We start from the raw sequence: 15,200 nt of genomic DNA, 5'->3' as shown, positions 1-15,200 counted from the left end.
GCAATACAATTTGAACACAATATGCTATACTTTACACATAAAAGTACAAATAAATATGAAGAATGTTTACTGACGAAAGTTGGACAGTACTCTAATTAATCAACATAAATTGGCAGAAGTGGAAATAAACAGTTAATGAATACATCTATTAGTACTGTTTGGGGTTTTTTGCACAAGGCAGTTCTGTTGGAGTTTGAGGTCAGAAATGGTAAATGTTTCTTGGAACCCCCAGAATCGGAAATTAGACTTTGGGGAGTTTTCCACGTGAGCCTCCAAGGAAGCATTAAAAAATTCCGAGGTTCGGAACGCACCACCGGCTGTATTCAGTCTTCTTCTGTAAATTACGTCAGTGGTTAAAACTCGCTGGTCGATAAATATCGCCCCCTACAGGACATGGTGTGTGTGTGCAGGGGAGCTGCGTGGGCTGCCTCTTTCAGTTGGCTGTCTGTTTCTTCCACATCTCAACAACCGCAAGGCTGAGCAGCCTCAGTGTGGAGAAATGCATCAGATCCATAATTAAGAGGAAGCTGAGAAGCAGAAAGTCTCACGCATTGAGCGTGACAGTCACGCACTCCCGCCACACATTGTATTTCTCACGCTGAAAATCAATTATAATGTAAATTTCTCGCCATCGCTATGGAAACGTGAGTCTGAGCACAGCAGTTATTGATAACAACACTAATATTAATATGAACCATTATTAATTATTATCATTAATTATCAACCATAGCTCGACCCAGAGGAGAAGTAGTTTTTAGTCAGTTTTTCAGGAAGCTGCCATGTATTTCACATGAAAATAATGTCTGTAAATTACATTAAACAGTTGGAATGTACTTTGTATTGATTGGAATTGGTTTTGTATTGGTTCATTCTCTTCTTTTCCCCTTTTATGATATATTTCCATCATGAGAAATCCATCGTGAATTATTCTGAGGGGTCTTATGGGCCCATGAGTTTGAACTCACCATTAAATAGCTCCATCGTTTGTTTTCTTTCACCTTTACAGGCGCAGCTCAAATATTCCATAAAGATGAAAACTGCTTTATTAAAACTATGTTCCGTAGTGCTTCTCTGTGAAATATTCTGCGTTGCACATCGACAGTTTGTCCATTAGAGGTCAGGCTCTTCAAATTATTGCCTTAATCACGCTCAGGAAACACCAGATTGTGCATGTGGTGACAACAACAATCTCTTTCATGTGACTTGAAGAACATTTAGCAGCCTCCTTAAGGCTCTATTGGGCAGATGTGTTGGAACAAACATGCCTTTTGTTTCCATTTGGAGCCGATAACACAATCAGTTTCAACTGTGCTTTATGATTTCTGCTCATTAAGTCAACATATATGACTCCGAACATCCTCACATACGGCAGTTTGAGCTAAAGTAAGAGTATCAACATGAACAGATAACCCCTGAGCAGCCTGGTCCCAGACAGTAAAACTCAGCTGTGTTTATTACAGGCCTCTGCAGGTGTGATGTATGACTGTAGTCCAGACCACAGGCTTAGTTAAACCACAAGAGGCACGTACGCTGCTATAAATAACCACATAATTAAAGGTGGTGACAGGAAACTGACATTGTGCTTAGAACAGTTCTCCCCAGCGTCCTCGTCTGAAAAAGAGAAGCTTCGTTCTTCTACAGCCCAAAACAGCAGCACGTGGGCTTAGCAATAGATTTTATTCATTTCCTATCAGTCCATTAATGGGGGCTTTTCGTTATTTCTGGGACTCCAAAGCCAGTCTGAAACTGAAGAAACTGTCTTTCACCAGATCAAGGCATTAAAATCAGTCTCCTGAACACATCATTTCACAGAAACTCTTTAATATTTACTCATTTTTGGTTGTTTTTCATATATTCCTGTATATATGGAGCCCTGGAGACAGCACAGCGTTGCACTGTGTGATGCTGCCTGCGCACCAACACCAGAACTGATCAGATCTATGCAGAATAAGTGCAGAATGACGCTGGGATACATGAGAGGTTACCCAGGACAGGCAACACTTTCCCCCGTCTGCAGAGCCCAGAATGCCCCCGATGCTACGGGCTCCTCCAGATGTTTAAACTGAGCCATAAAACGAGGCTGTGAGCAGGAGGTCATACCCAGAAGGCTCCATAACGATGAAAAACATGATTCTTTGGTGTTATCTGGACACATTTTGCAGTTTAACTGGTGCTGGTGTGAGATTCTGCACATATGCAGCTGAAGTGTGGCTCCTGACCTCCTCCCACAGCTGTCCCGTGGAAGTGCGCGAAGCCACAGGGACGATGGTTGCAGCACATCAGCCTGACATCACGCGGAAGCCACACCTTCCGCATGATGTAAGAGAAGGAGTTGGATCCGTTAAATACTGAGGGAAGCTGCTCTGTGGCTGCCGCAGGGACAAAGCGCAGCAGCTGCTCTGTCGGCGGGCTCCGGGTCACATCTGACGAGCTGCTTTAGATGGGAACACAGACCAGGACCTCAACCAGAGGGAGAGAATACAACAGCTGAAAAGTTACCGGTTATTTCCCCGAACATCGCGCAATCTCCGGATTTAAGCTGAAAGCTGCCAGGGTTCCGTCAGCGTTCCGCGCAAGTTCAGAGCAGGGAGGTAAGTTGGATGCTCCGTTAAAGCTGTGGTCATTTGGTTAGAGAAGCAGTTATTACTGGGGTCTGAATCAGGGTCAGCAGGAAGAGGGACAAGAGTCTTTTTAATGATTAAAATCGATTAATCTGCTGCGCGCAGAGAGAGAAACTGACTTTTAAAATCTACTGATGAGGTGCCGCAGTGTTTCTGGGGCTGCTTTTAGAAGTTTAAAGTAATAAATGTGTCCTTAAATGATTATTATAGGACATTTTCTGCATTATTACTACAGTTTTTATCATTATCGAGCAGCACGACAGCAGATATCTGTGGAGACCTCCCTTTATGAGCTATTTTCACACAATATAACTGAAATATCATGATGCTCAGTGGAGTTGTGACGCTGCCTGAAAGCAATAATAACTTAAATAAATTCAAATAAGTTATTATTATAAGAACAATGAACTGGCCTTTAAAGTGAATCTGAACCTCAGAGTCAGACACACAATAAGGTTTTAATAAATTAAGAGTGATGCAACCTCTGATCCAGAATAAATACATGTTAGTGGGGCAAGATACCGTAGCCCAGGATAACCTTTAACCTTTAACCTTTAACATCAGCTCAGGAGAGCTAAAGATATGAAAGATATCAGTCATTACTGGAACAAATGAGCTTTTATTGGCTCTGTCAGTGCAAAAGTGCGTCCAGCTCATCGGTGCTTTTCATGAACTCCAAGCAGCTGCTTTTCTGCCAGCCTTCGTCCAAATGTGCAACAAAAAAGTTTCTGTCGAGCCAAGTCTGCTTCGACATCATCAGAAACGCACATGAACCTTTCCAACATGCGTCTGAATTCATCTTCAGAGCCAGAAAGTCAGGGCTGGTAAAAGTTCATCAGTGTTGGGAATAATGGAGGCGTCACTACGGCCAGGATGTCGATTCTGCCTCCAGCATCCGAGCTAAAGGCTGCTGCTCTGGAGAGATTGAAGTAGAGAATGAAGTAGAGAATGTGATTGTGAGACATGCATTTCCACACATCTGAAAAACCACCGTAATATGGTCATTTTCTGGAGAAAAACTCCTTTTACATCAGGCTGAAGCTCAGGCAGCCACGGCTCATATTCTATATACTGTACCCATTATTAGGGTTCAGGGAAAGCTGATTTATTACATAAAATATGGCAAAGTAAGAAAGAAAAGTGGCGAGTTTGCCAGATATACACACAGCATAATCTCATTTAAACTCACTGCAGACAAATACACATGTTAGGCTTTGAGGAGGCTCTGAGTTATTAAAGGAAGAGTTTAGGATGAAGCCCAAAGCATGTGAGGTGTCTCATTTTCTGGGAATGGAGGACCACAAGGCTGGAATAAACCCGTCTGAGGAGCAGAACATCTCCAGATGTTAGAGAAGGAAAAGAAAAGAGGAAACTTTGGATCCGGGTTCCTGAAGCTTTTAGTGCAGCGTAAGAATGAAGAATCTCATCATTTATCCACATTGAAACGAATAAAAACTCTATTAAGGTCAGCAGCAGAGCTCATTTATTCACAGCAAGGACGGCACAATCGTGCGTTTCAGGAGAACGAGGCTCGGTGTTCGCTTCACATGGCGGTCAGACAGCTGACCCTGACGCCGGTTCTGGCTGCATTAAGTCGTTTCCAAATAAAACACGTGTTCAAGGTTAATCAAATCTGCTCTGAGAGTGAAATAATTACTGTGACGGCAGCCTGTGATGCACTGACAACCACTGATCCACCTGAGAAAGAGACTGTAGAAGCAAAGTTTAGTGGAAAGAAGGAGCTCAAAGGCAGGATTTGCCTTGGACTGGATGGGATTGTGTCACAGAGCGAAGCGGCAGCTGTCTGGAGTCTTCCTGAATAAACGCAGGTGTCAGAGTGATGCTACGCTAGCTGCAGCTCGCAGCTTTAATGTGAAGCTTCTCAGTTCATTTATCAGCAGGAAGAGAACAAATAAAGCATCTTCTTTGAGCTTTAACTGTTATATCATCGCCTGCAGAGATGCATCGAAGCATGAATCAGGTAAAGTTCTTCGACCAATCACAGCTGCAGAATATCCAAAACAAAAATGGATTCAAACGCTGCAGATGCAGCTGATAAGTAAGCAGCTAAAGTTGAGACAAAGTCCTCGTTTCTATGAGCTCAGCCCATATTCTCAGAAGCTGTAATAATACTCAGCCCACTGGTTAATTTCACAGCTGCTTCCCAAAGTAATCTGACACAGAACAAACAGACAGAGAGGGGAAATGGAGTGGATATATCTGTAAAATGTGACAGAAAGACAGAGAAGCTGTAGCTGCAGGTCCAGAAGCTGTAGCTGCAGGTCCAGAAGCTGTAGCTGGAGGTCCAGAAGCTGTAGCTGGAGGTCCAGAAGCTGTAGCTGCAGGTCCAGAAGCTGTAGCTGCAGGTCCAGAAGCTGTAGCTGCAGGTCCAGAAGCTGTAGCTGCAGGTCCAGAAGCTGTAGCTGGAGGTCCAGAAGCTGTAGCTGCAGGTCCAGAAGCTGTAGCTGCAGGTCCAGAAGCTGTAGCTGCAGGTCCAGAAGCTGTAGCTGGAGGTCCAGAAGCTGTAGCTGCAGGTCCAGAAGCTGTAGCTGGAGGTCCAGAAGCTGTAGCTGCAGGTCCAGAAGCTGTAGCTGGAGGTCCAGAAGCTGTAGCTGCAGGTCCAGAAGCTGTAGCTTCAGGTCCAGAAGCTGTAGCTGCAGGTCCAGAAGCTGTAGCTGCAGGTCCAGAAGCTGTAGCTGCAGGTCCAGAAGCCGTAGCTGCAGGTCCAGAAGCCGTAGCTGCAGGTCCAGAAGCTGTAGCTGCAGGTCCAGAAGCTGTAGCTGGAGGTCCAGAAGCTGTAGCTGGAGGTCCAGAAGCTGTAGCTGGAGGTCCAGGTCCAGAAGCCGTAGCTGCAGGTCCAGAAGCTGTAGCTGCAGGTCCAGAAGCCGTAGCTGCAGGTCCAGAAGCTGTAGCTGCAGGTCCAGAAGCTGTAGCTGCAGGTCCAGAAGCCGTAGCTGGAGGTCCAGAAGCCGTAGCTGGAGGTCCAGAAGCTGTAGCTGGAGGTCCAGAAGCTGTAGCTGGAGGTCCAGAAGCTGTAGCTGCAGGTCCAGAAGCTGTAGCTGCAGGTCCAGAAGCCGTAGCTGGAGGTCCAGAAGCCGTAGCTGGAGGTCCAGAAGCTGTAGCTGGAGGTCCAGAAGCTGTAGCTGCAGGTCCAGAAGCTGTAGCTGCAGGTCCAGAAGCTGTAGCTGCAGGTCCAGAAGCTGTAGCTGCAGGTCCAGAAGCTGTAGCTGCAGGTCCAGAAGCTGTAGCTGCAGGTCCAGAAGCTGTAGCTGGAGGTCCAGAAGCTGTAGCTGCAGGTCCAGAAGCTGTAGCTGCAGGTCCAGAAGCTGTAGCTGCAGGTCCAGAAGCTGTAGCTGCAGGTCCAGAAGCTGTAGCTGGAGGTCCAGAAGCTGTAGCTGCAGGTCCAGAAGCTGTAGCTGGAGGTCCCAGAAGCTGTAGCTGCAGGTCCAGAAGCTGTAGCTTCAGGTCCAGAAGCTGTAGCTGCAGGTCCAGAAGCTGTAGCTGCAGGTCCAGAAGCCGTAGCTGCAGGTCCAGAAGCCGTAGCTGCAGGTCCAGAAGCCCTAGCTGGAGGTCCAGAAGCTGTAGCTGGAGGTCCAGAAGCCGTAGCTGCAGGTCCAGAAGCCGTAGCTGGAGGTCCAGAAGCTGTAGCTGGAGGTCCAGAAGCTGTAGCTGGAGGTCCAGAAGCTGTAGCTGCAGGTCCAGAAGCTGTAGCTGCAGGTCCAGAAGCTGTAGCTGCAGGTCCAGAAGCCGTAGCTGGAGGTCCAGAAGCTGTAGCTGGAGGTCCAGAAGCTGTAGCTGGAGGTCCAGAAGCTGTAGCTGGAGGTCCAGAAGCTGTAGCTGCAGGTCCAGAAGCTGTAGCTGCAGGTCCAGAAGCTGTAGCTGGAGGTCCAGAAGCTGTAGCTGCAGGTCCAGAAGCTGTAGCTGCAGGTCCAGAAGCCGTAGCTGGAGGTCCAGAAGCTGTAGCTGGAGGTCCAGAAGCTGTAGCTGGAGGTCCAGAAGCTGTAGCTGGAGGTCCAGAAGCTGTAGCTGCAGGTCCAGAAGCTGTAGCTGCAGGTCCAGAAGCCCTAGCTGGAGGTCCAGAAGCTGTAGCTGCAGGTCCAGGTCCAGAAGCTGTAGCTGCAGGTCCAGGTCCAGAAGCTGTAGCTGCAGGTCCAGAAGCTGTAGCTGCAGGTCCAGGTCCAGAAGCTGTAGCTGCAGGTCCAGAAGCTGTAGCTGCAGGTCCAGAAGCTGTAGCTGCAGGTCCAGAAGCTGTAGCTGGAGGTCCAGAAGCTGTAGCTGGAGGTCCAGAAGTGTTGGTGAGCTTCAGTGTGGCTGCGCCATGGTTCAGGGACGCTTTGAACACCAGCTGTCAGTAAACCCTCTCTCTGCTGTACATTTGGAGGATAGAAAGAAGTCCAGGAACACAGAAATAACTCCTGGCCCCAGCGAAACGTTCTGGTAAAAAGCTTCGGCCCATTAACCTGCAGAGTCGCTGGAATGTGATACATAAAAACACACATGAGCATGTTCTCAGCACAGAGCAAACAAGTTCACCTTCAACTCAAACACGCCCCGTGCACGTTTCAGGACCCGCCAATGCATCTCGTTTCAGCTAGTTCAGAGGAGGTCTGGTTCTGGTTCTGAGCAGCTCCTCTGGGTGCTGCTCCGTGGGAATCTACCTCATCGGTTCTTGTTGAAACCTCAGTTTTAAGCAGAGAGTTGCACGGTGGCTGGAGGCGAAGCGGCTGCAGCGCTCGCTGGATGCAGTGCCGCACGGTTTCCAGCAGGCAGCATTCAGACTATTCCTCCCGTTCCCGTTTTCCATCACAAAGCTGAACCGATTTCATGCACAGCTGGGAATGATATTGCCTTTGAGTACAACCATGCAGTGTGTGCTACTCAGCGGTGAGTCAGCAACACTTCCCCCTCTGCCTCTTCCATGATTTATAATTAGAGCCAACAACAACATAAAATAATTGCAGGGATAGAATTCATTTTCCAAATGAGCAACAGCAGCACAATTTGTCCTCCAGAGTGTCTAATTTCAGCAAGGCCGTGTTTAGCTTTACGACGAGTCTTCCCACAAGATTATTGGAGATTGCAGCAGCTGGTCCTCTGCAGTGAGGCGGGCTGCTCTCAGTGCCCTCGTTCTGTGGAGCAGACACCTGGCTCTAATCAGCCACAGGAACACCGTGTTAAGGAGCCCAAGGCTGCCTTAAAAGCCCGAACAGCCACACGCAGCGGGACCAAACCTGATTAGAGATGCTTCCTGCTGGAATCTTTTGAATAAAGTGTTGTTTCAGTCTGGGAATGATTCATCATCATGTGACCTTTTCGTTGTGAGCAGCAGTTTATCTGTCAGTGGTCTTAGTTTGAGGTGCAGGGAACCTTTCCTCTGCTCATTTGGGCCTTTCCTTGCATGAAGTCTCTTCTTCTAATCTTTCCAAAATAAAAACACAAAGTTTAAAAGCTTTAGAGAGCGGTCGCCGGTGGTCCGATTCCCCCGGGCCGCAGGGGCGAAGAAAGCGCCGACTAAGAGGTGAATCTGGCATGAATCAGCCTCAGTCCATGTTCCATTTCAAAGCAGCCGTGGCGTATCTTTCTGATAAATAATCAGCTTTATTAAAGAAGTTTCTCAGTTTCTGGTAAAGATAGAATCCACATTCTATATTTAAACATCAAATGACAGCTTGAGCCGCCTGTTTCTGACCAGCTCTCCCCTCTCGCCCTGTCCTCAGGCTGCTATGGTGAACAGCAGGGTGGAGGGACCCACCGTGGCAGTGATGGGGGGCGGCGGGGGGGCAGCCGGCAGGTCCTGCGCCGGATGTGGAGGACGGATCGCCGACCGCTTCCTGCTCTTCTCCATGGAGCGCTACTGGCACACTCGCTGCCTCAAGTGCTCCTGCTGTCACGCCCAACTGGGCGAGTACAGCAGCACCTGCTACAGTAAGGGCGGCATGATCCTCTGCAAGAACGACTACATCAGGTGAGCTCAGCCGGCGCCATGGCAACCATGGCAACCCTGCTTTTCACAAGGAGGTGTCACACCTGGAACCTTGGTGACCGGCTCATTTGTTGGGGGTAGATTTCCTAAGTTTCGTGCTGTAATCCCTCTAATTCTGCCTGTTTGTTCGATCTGTGCACGATGGATCGATAGCGTCTGTCATCACTTTATTTTTGGCCTGCTGGGATCACTTCTCTGTCTGTCTGACGATGACAAATGTAGCAGGAGAGTTGAGACCCTTAAAAAGAGTTCATGAGTCAAAGGAAATGATGAAACTGGAACACTAACACACAGCCCTAACCCGTCTTATCCAATTTAGAAGACAACCATCAGGGGTTATTCATTTATTTTATGAATTTTACGCCTTTTATTTATTTAAAATAGTAAAAGAAAGAAATGAAATAATAAAAATTAAATTAAAATTATTAAAACAAGCAACAGTCTGGATAAGTTAAAGATATCCTGCAGATTTCATGCACAAACACATGAGAAAAGAACTGTTTTTAACCTGGATTTTAAAATGTCTCCATTTGGTGACAGTTTAACTTGGATAAGACGGGTTAGGGTTAGGATGTAGGACATGTTTTGTAATTATACCACTGTGCCAGTGTGTGACATGAAGGATAACTTAGATGGGAGCTGTGTCTCTCTGGCTAACAGGAAGCTGGATGCTCAAGGCCAGCTGAGGAGGAACTGAGGCTTTATTCATCTGTCCAGCAGCAACACGGCAGCTTTCAGGCTCTCTGTGCTCGATGTGCCACAGTTTTTACTAATGAGAGGTTTGCTGTTTATTGAAGGAATTCCAACTGACTCAGCAGATCCAGTTCATATGAAGCTGTAAAACTTAAATAAGGAACTCACAGCTCACAGGAATGAAATGTCGGTGTAAAAAACTCTCCTGAGCTGGAGCTTTGGTGCCGAGTTACACTTGGATCGGGTCAGTTTTCAGTCAGATCGGGCAGGATGGCGTGTAACTGACACTTGGATCGAGTCGGGTTTAATTAAAAAGGACAGGGATCCTCATGGGTGCTCTCATTAAAGGACTGTTTGGATTAAGATAAAAAAAAATCCATTACTCTGCGCAGCCATTTAAAAAGAGATGTTTGGAGAGAGTGAGGAAAGCCAAAGTGGCCCAGGAAGTGTCGGGGGAGTTATAAGAGGGTGTAATGATGACAACAGCGTCCTATTAGAAGTGGAGCCTGCTGACATTCTTCCAGATGAAGCCTGACCGCTGCTCTGAGCCTGACAGGCACAGAGCAGGGCCCACAGCCCACAGATATGTGTCAGCATTTAGCAAAGCTTCATTTGGGGTTAAGTTCAAGTATTTTACCCAGAATTGTGTGTTTCCTTCATACTAACAGTATCAAATGCCCTTTAAAGCTGAGACACGGCGTGAGTTTGTGTCCAGTCTCTGTTTTAAGGCTGTTTTACACCGACTCATTTAGCCTGAAACCTCCTCTGGGTCCGAACAGCACACGGCTCTGAGTCGATGTTTAAGTGTTGGCAGGAAATGTGAAGCGTGCACAGAGGCTGAAGACCTGCCAGGTGCAGCAGCTCAGGCCTCTGAGGCAGGACTTTGTCGTGTGATGCTCATGCCGTGCTTGTAGAAAGCGTCAGACTTATGCCTGAGTTTTGACTGCAGGCTGTTTGGACACAGTGGAGCCTGACCGCTGCTCTGAGCCTGACAGACACAGAGCAGGGCCCACAGCCCACAGATATGTGTCAGCATTTAGCAAAGCTTCATTTGGGGTTAAGTTCAAGTATTTTACCCAGAATTGTGTGTTTCCTTCATACTAACAGTATCAAATGCCCTTTAAAGCTGAGACACGGCGTGAGTTTGTGTCCGGTCTCTGTTTTAAGGCTGTTTTACACCGACTCATTTAGCCTGAAACCTCCTCTGAGTCGATGTTTAAGTGTTGGCAGGAAATGTGAAGCGTGCACAGAGGCTGAAGACCTGCCAGGTGCAGCAGCTCAGGCCTCTGAGGCAGGACTTTGTCGTGTGATGCTCATGCCGTGCTTGTAGAAAGCGTCAGACTTATGCCTGGGTTTTGACTGCAGGCTGTTTGGACACAGTGGAGCCTGCAGTGCTTGTGGTCAGTCCATTCCTGCCAGTGAGATGGTGATGCGAGCTCAGGGCAGCGTTTACCACCTCAAGGTTAGTATGCCTGCATCTACAGAACGTGGAATCACATCATTACTGCTGCTCAGAATGAATAATAACAGATGAGACTATTATTCTTTTTGTAGTGTTTCACTTGTGCCACCTGTAGGAACCGCCTGGTCCCTGGGGATCGCTTCCATTACATCAACGGCACCATCTTCTGCGAACATGACCGGCCGGGAGGAGGCCTGCTCAGCGGACACTCTGCTCCTCTGCAGGCCAACGGCATCATGTCCGATCAGAAGGTGAGAGGCTTCCTTTCCTCACACCAGAACCTATACTGAGGACAGATACAGTTAGATCTGCATCCGTCTCAGAGGCTGCTTTAATCTCACTTTGAGCTGAACTGTGACCGTCTCACTGTGGCTGAGAGGCAGTCTGAGTCCAGCAGCAGGATGCTGGGTGAAAGCAGCCGTTTTAGGACAGGTTTGCAGCAGAAACCCCTGCTGTCTTCATTCAGAGCACGGTTCATTTCTGCTGGGGAACAGGTTCGTTCTGATGGTTTTAACCAGTTCAGGGTTAATGGTTCAGTCCCAGGCTTCTGTTTAAGTTATTTTATTTGATTTAAAGTTATACATTTGATGAAATGTTGGCTTTTTAGTCATCAAGTTGAATTAAATGAAATATTGAATCAATAACATCTTTTTAAAGCCAACCTTTCTGATCAGATGTCAGCGTTGTGCACAAAATGTATTCTGTGTCACGATCCGTGAAAGAACTGGACACAGATGCAGGGTAGGATCAATAATCAGGTTTTATTTATATAATGATAGTCACTTGTAGAGCAAAATGATAGATTATAAATTCCTAACTCACTCTCCTCGATACCTGTGGGGAGGAGAGTGAGACTATAAAACTTATCAAAAGAAAGTTCTCTCCACGCTAGGAGGAAAAAACAAAAGGTTTTATAAATCTTACAAATAAACTTATCCGAACCGCCGGAGGCTCTATAGAAAGGCTCTATAGATCAATAAAATCAATAATCAATAAACAAAAAGAGACTCCTTCTAATGGAGTTGCTATGAAAGTTATAATTATAAATCAAAGACACTCCTCTACCGGAGATACTACTGACTAAATCTATGGCAAAACTTACAACAGAAAATCACTTTCAAGGAGGAAATCATTAATAAACACTTTGGATACTTAAGCTTTGGTTACTTTGGAGGCTGGAGGAAGACAATTCAACACACTGGCAACGAGACAAAGGGAAACGCAGACTAAATACACCTGAGGGACCAAGGGGAACAGGTGGAAACACTTTGGGAATCAGGGAAGACAACGAGACACGGGAGGAAGGGCAAGTTATCTGAAACCAGAGGAGTTGTTCATTTCAAAATAAAACAGGAAGTGACAAGAGAAGCTACAAAAACCTAAGAGCCTCTGTGAGAGCTGACAAACATTTCCACAGAAAGCACTCTTCTGCAGACTGTGTTCTGCACACCTGTGAGGGAACTCAGGTGACCTGTGTATTCTCTAAAGAAGCAATAAAGCTGCTTTTAGTCACAGTTTGCACGGAGGCTGCAGGAGAAACGAAAGCATGCTGATAACCATCTTCATGCATTATCTCTCATGCTCAGCCAGCTGATTTTAGCCCGGTTCTGTTGCCACACCTCAGGCCTGGAAAGAACGACTCAGCAGTCATTAGTTTATCATTTCCACTTCAAGCTTTGATCTAAGTCATGAAAGTCTTGCATGAAAACGGTGTATTGAACGTCCCTTTGATGCAGAAATATGTCCAAGAAACGCTGTAAGAGGAGTTTAATCCAGATTCACTAATGCCAGCACATGTTGCTTATTTCCTGCTCTCATCACTGTTTACAGGTCTGCTGAGGAAGGAGGATGGAAAACCAGATGTGCCTTTCCCTCCATCTGTCATCCTATTTGTGTAACTGTCTGTCCTGTCTTTGGCCGACCTGCCTCCACTCTGTCGGACTTTCACTCCACCGTTCGGCTGCATTCAGTCCTGCTGAGGAGGATCAGAGGAGAAACAGTCCAGAGTCGTGGCTGAAGCTTAAGAGTGGAGAAGACTGGTCTTATTTAAACCGTAGACTGCTCACATCCATCAGCACTGGCTGATCCATCCTTTGCTTTCACCCAACCAGCAGTGGACAGTGGAAATGAGGCCTGCAAGGAGCCTTCCTCTGACAGGCAGCCCGCCAAACACAAGTCTATATCAACGCTTTCTGGACTGCTCCACACACAGGCCTGTGCATCAGGGCAGGCTGGAGCTCTGGGGGGGGGTGCCTACCACAGATTGAACTCCCCAAACCCAAAACTAGGATTTGAAAGCTTTCTTCTCATCGTATATTCTGTGTAACTGTACGCCATGAATGCTCAACCGTGGCCACTCTTTCTGCAGCTCAGAGGCTGGAGGTCGCGTTAAGCTAATCCAGGTTAGCTAACCGCCCGTTTCTTCTTCCATCAGTAAAACATGTTCGCAGTCATGCTCTGGGATCAGAAATCCATCAGCTGTTGTTTCTAAGTCTTTAAAAGACCTGCCCGGTACATCTGTCACTGTGTGGATGTGAATAAGTTAGAAAAAGACTGTTTTCGGCTGATAACAGATGGTTCTCAGATGGCTGTGTGGCCCAGTGATGGTCCATGGTGCACCCCGCCTCTCGGCCAATGACAGCTGGGATAGGCTCCAGCCCCCCCACGACCCTGAGGTGGATTAAGCGGGATAGAAAGTATATGGATGGATGGTTCTCAGATTGTACTTTGGCCCTTTTATTGTTTCAAACGTGCAGTCAAGGGAGGGGAAAAGGAACATTTACATGCTAAGATTTAATGTATCAGGACATGATAAAATACATTTTATTTGATACTTTACAGGACTTAAAATGAGGTAAAACTATAAGTGGAACAGCAACAACACATGATAGAGCTTTTTATGTGGGTTTGCAGCCAGCTGATTAACTGATGCTGTTATACTGGACTGAGAAAAAGATTTAATACAGTTTCCAGTTCCCTGGGATCTCCACCCGAGGTCAGACCGTGCAACACTGGGAGTCAGGAGAAGTTTTACCATTCAGGAAACAGACCTGGTGCTATGTTAGGTGGAAACCAAACACCTCATACCAGCTGTCAGGCACGGTGGTGGAGGGCTGATGATCTGGGCTGGTTCTGCAGCCACAGGACCTGGGCACCTTGCAGTCATTGAGTCCACCATGAACTCCTCTGGATACCAAAGTATTCTAGAGTCAGATGTGAGGTCATCTGTCCCACAGCTAAAGCTGGGCTGAAACTGGGAGGCAGGATAGGACAAAAAGGATCAAGCTTTGAGAAACGGCCTGGACTTTAGGAGAAGTGTGTAGAAATAAATGTTGGCGGAGCAACATGTAGAAGAACGGGCCAAAATCCCTCCATGAGACTGATAAACGTCGTGCAAAAGCTGTTCAGTTGTTGCCGCTAAATGTGGTTGTTCAAGGTAACGTATCATGTGGTGTACTGACTTCTCCACACACTGTTTCTGTATTAGTGAAATAAACGATGGTTCTGTGTGAAATGGGTTGTGTTGCACCTGATTGTGAGACCTTTTAAGGCTTCAGAAATAGGACAAAGCTCACAAACAGACGTTTTTGGCCTTATTTAGACCTCAGATCGATGACCAGTTCCAGTTTATGCCAAAATCTCATCCATCCTGCATATTCCCATGCAGATGCCTGTACAGATACGCCCATAACTGCATCTAATCTTTTATTTAACAGACTTTTCTTGTTTAGGCAGTGTTTAATGTGGAAAAAATAGATCAACTTTGAGTTAACATTTGCTTTTCTGCAGAGTAACACCAAAGTGAACCTGAGAGGAGCAAACAGCACGACTCTGTTATAACGCTCAGGGACTAGTTTAGACCTGATTCTCAGAGAAATGCCTCAGATTATCTCATTTATTCAATAACACTGTGCATGAATCAAAATCCAGAGGCTTTTTACCCGGCCGTGACTGGCTGAAATCACCAGATAATCCTCATATGTTATATGAAACTCCTCCCTTCAGGCTTACATGTAACATTTATATAAAACATAGCAGTGAATTCTACTGATTGTAGTTTGAAAAGCAGTCATCTGAAGCTTGATTTTGTGGCAGCCAGCACTTGCTTTTCAGGAGTTCTTAGTTGTATATTTTGGCTGTTGCCTCGCTGTGTGAAGTTTGATATTTTCCTGTGTCTTTCTCCAAGTCCTTCAGTTTCCAACCGCAGTCTGAAAGCATGCAGCGCACGTTAGGTAAATCCATGAGTGTGAGCAGATGTGGTTCCCCTTAGTTACAGTGTTTGCTCCACTGGTCTGATGACATCTCTGGGATGCCCCCCCGCCTCCTGACAAATAACACGTCGGGTCGATTCCAGGCTTAAAAGATGGATGAAGAAGCAAAATAATGCTAAATTAGAATGAAAATACTGTCAAAATCAAACAGAACGTAGATATTTCTAAAG

At 46.6% G+C, this 15,200-nt stretch overlaps 1 protein-coding gene across 1 annotated transcript; it reads left to right on the top strand.

The window, feature by feature from the left end:
• The first annotated feature begins 2,362 nt into the window (after positions 1 to 2,362).
• lmo4a (LIM domain only 4a) lies at positions 2,363 to 14,238 on the top strand. Its single transcript, XM_072371748.1, has 5 exons — positions 2,363 to 2,591; positions 8,339 to 8,586; positions 10,663 to 10,759; positions 10,852 to 11,010; positions 12,590 to 14,238. The coding sequence occupies exons 2-5, from the start codon at positions 8,345 to 8,347 to the stop codon at positions 12,596 to 12,598; spliced, it is 507 nt and encodes a 168-aa protein (XP_072227849.1). The 5' UTR covers positions 2,363 to 2,591; positions 8,339 to 8,344; the 3' UTR covers positions 12,599 to 14,238.
• The last annotated feature ends 962 nt before the right edge of the window (positions 14,239 to 15,200 follow it).

Source organism: Leuresthes tenuis, unplaced genomic scaffold (genome assembly GCF_036924035.1).
Source record: "Leuresthes tenuis unplaced genomic scaffold, fLeuTen1.0.hap1 SCAF_19, whole genome shotgun sequence".
NCBI classification, from domain to species: domain Eukaryota; kingdom Metazoa; phylum Chordata; class Actinopteri; order Atheriniformes; family Atherinopsidae; genus Leuresthes; species Leuresthes tenuis.
Note: the sequence above shows the minus strand (reverse complement) of the source record. Positions and strands in the feature narration are given on the sequence as shown.